General features: G+C 45.7%; 1 protein-coding gene across 1 annotated transcript in view; it reads right to left on the bottom strand.

Moving 5' to 3' along the window:
• The window catches only part of LOC113806470 (galactosylgalactosylxylosylprotein 3-beta-glucuronosyltransferase P), a 49657-nt gene that overhangs the window by 21053 nt on the left and 26104 nt on the right, over positions 1-2500 (bottom strand). Inside the window, exon 3 of the mRNA XM_070145228.1 lies at positions 2400-2500. This exon is cut by the window's right edge and continues 112 nt beyond it. Within this exon, the coding sequence (XP_070001329.1) occupies positions 2400-2500 (101 nt within the window). The remainder of the gene's footprint in view (positions 1-2399) is intronic.

Genomic DNA, 2500 nt, shown 5'->3' with positions numbered 1-2500 from the left:
CCGGCGCTCCGACATCGTCGCCCCCGCAATCGGGACCAAGTTTGTCGCTAACGGGGGGGGGGGGGGGTAGCGCGCAATAAAACCTATCTATTTGCATTGTATAGAGTGAGAGGAATCCAACGATACCAAAATCGTCGATATCGGTCATGCGGACGTAATATAGAAAATTACCGAGACAAGTTCACTATGTTCAGAATGGTACTTACAGCCGTTCAACGAAGCCATTGCAAGGGGTCTATGGACGTCGGATACTCGAAGTATGGTCTGATTTTTCTCGTTTGTTGTCCAAAAAGTTTGGGATGGGCCATGATCCGAATTCACAATTCATGGAAATCTAAGGTTCTAAAAAATCATGTTCCAATTTCCGAAATCGAGGCTACATCCTTCGTTAGATATTCAATGTAAAATAAAACAAAATATCACTCATTTCGTTCCCTTGCTCCTCGCGTCCGAGTCCCCTCGGAGAAACACTCACCCAGACGACCCATTCCATAAAACTCACTCTCATTCTACCTTCCCCCCGACATTTGGCCCGTCTCACTCCACCCTCAGCCATCGGAACGCCCTTCGACCGCCTCTGCTCCTGCGATACCCATCTCACGCTGCCCGAATACCCCGAGATGGATCGTCGAAGCCGCCTGCCCCGGTTACAGACGACGCGGCTTCGAGGTTTCCCAGACCCGCGCGGCCGCCGTGACAACCCACCCTGGCCCTGCGTCTCGTCCGACTCCGAGGCCGCCAGCCGCTCCCAAGACCTCGCTGGGAGGGAGAGTGAGAAGGTGGGAGGGGAGGTGGGGGAGAGATAGATAGATAGATAGATAAATAGATGGAGAGGGAGATATAGATAGATAGAAAGAGAGAGAGAGAGGGGGGGTAGGGGTAAATGCTAAGATAAACAGAACCTCTAAATCACAATGAGATTGGCCTTTTCTACATGTGCCAGAGCGTCACTAAGTGAAAACATAAAAAAATATAAAATAAAACAAAAAGGAGTGAAGAGTCACAAATCGTAATTCATAGACAAATCTATTGTTAGGTTAGGTTAGGTTAATCCGAACACACCTTTTCCAAGAATTAATGATCTCCCTTGACAAATGCGGGGCTGGTTCACTGTTCCATGTAATCAAAGAGGTTAAAAATCGTTGAATGAAACACGTTCGTGATTTATAAGCCTTCGCTAATCTGGAACTGCCGTGCGAAGCAGCTGTCAACACTCGATTTTTGTTTTAAATTATGGCGGGGAAAAAATCTGCAAATGATTTTACAACACAACAATACCCTCGGTGTTGAACACGGAACAGATTAACTATGAAAATTGTAGTTTTCCTCCTTGGGTGGCCCGATAACATTGAAAAAAGACGATTTCCTGGCTTTATCTGTCTTTCCTAGGTCATTACAGTATTCACACTTTTAGTATATTCCATTATAAAACTTATTCCGCTGGCAATGAATCTTCGCCTGTTTCTTATTCCTTAAAACGCAATAGAACTACTTTCTGGAAATAACTTTACTGAATATGCAGGAAGATATTTATGAAGAAGATATTTATGTTTCAGGCTCCTCCACACCGGAATGGAAGCCAAAATGCTTACTAACAGCATACTACATACATATTCTAACTTTACTCAGTCTACAAAATGCCATTTATTCCCAAACAAGCGGGAAGGGGCAAATAAATATGCAAAAGAATAGTATAAACGCTAAACGGGAGATTAGTAATTTAAGGATGGATTCGGAATTTGCGATGCGGTGGAAGGGACTGACGAATACATACCTACAGGATACTCAAATGCAGTAACGTTTTCTATTATTATACACTGCATCGGTACAGTACCGGTATAATCGATCAGGTGCAGGTCCAAAATACCGGAACGCTGGTGTACCAGTACTGGGACTGTACGGACCAATATGAACATTTACATTTGCTCACCTAGATTTTTTGTTCACTTTTGGCCTCTTGCTATCCATCTCCATTTATCTTTTTCCATTATCATCACTTGAAAGAAACTCTACACTGCTTTTTTCCGGACCAAAATTCTCTCTCAGCTTGAAAGAGATTCAGGAGCCGCGTCAAACGTGAAGCTTAAGCTCCATGATATTTCATAGATGACATCTATAGTCATAGACCCAAGCGAAACGCAGCGTAAAGAAGCCGAACGTCCTGCCTGCCGAAGCTCGCAGCAACGCCATAAAAAGGAATGAAGAGCGATTGCATGTGAGAATCCTCTCTGTACCCGTATTCCCTGTCTCAGCACCCTTAGCATCACTGCATCCCAAGAACACCTGCCTCGAAACGCCACATAGACCGCATATGCCACATGTCTTTCATAACAGCCATTTCCCCTCTGATTATGCCGCGACCCAGACCTTGTTGTAGTAACTTTCGCCAGTGTACTTACCTGGAGGAGGGGTGGAGAAACTCCTGGGGATGCAGGTGGGGGGAGGAGGGCCGCAGCCGCCTGGTGGAGGGCCCTGGCAGCCCCTTTGACGGGGTCTCCGA

This window comes from Penaeus vannamei, chromosome 33, assembly GCF_042767895.1.
Source record: "Penaeus vannamei isolate JL-2024 chromosome 33, ASM4276789v1, whole genome shotgun sequence".
In the NCBI taxonomy this organism is placed as follows: domain Eukaryota; kingdom Metazoa; phylum Arthropoda; class Malacostraca; order Decapoda; family Penaeidae; genus Penaeus; species Penaeus vannamei.
This window is presented reverse-complemented; position numbering and strand designations above follow the sequence as displayed.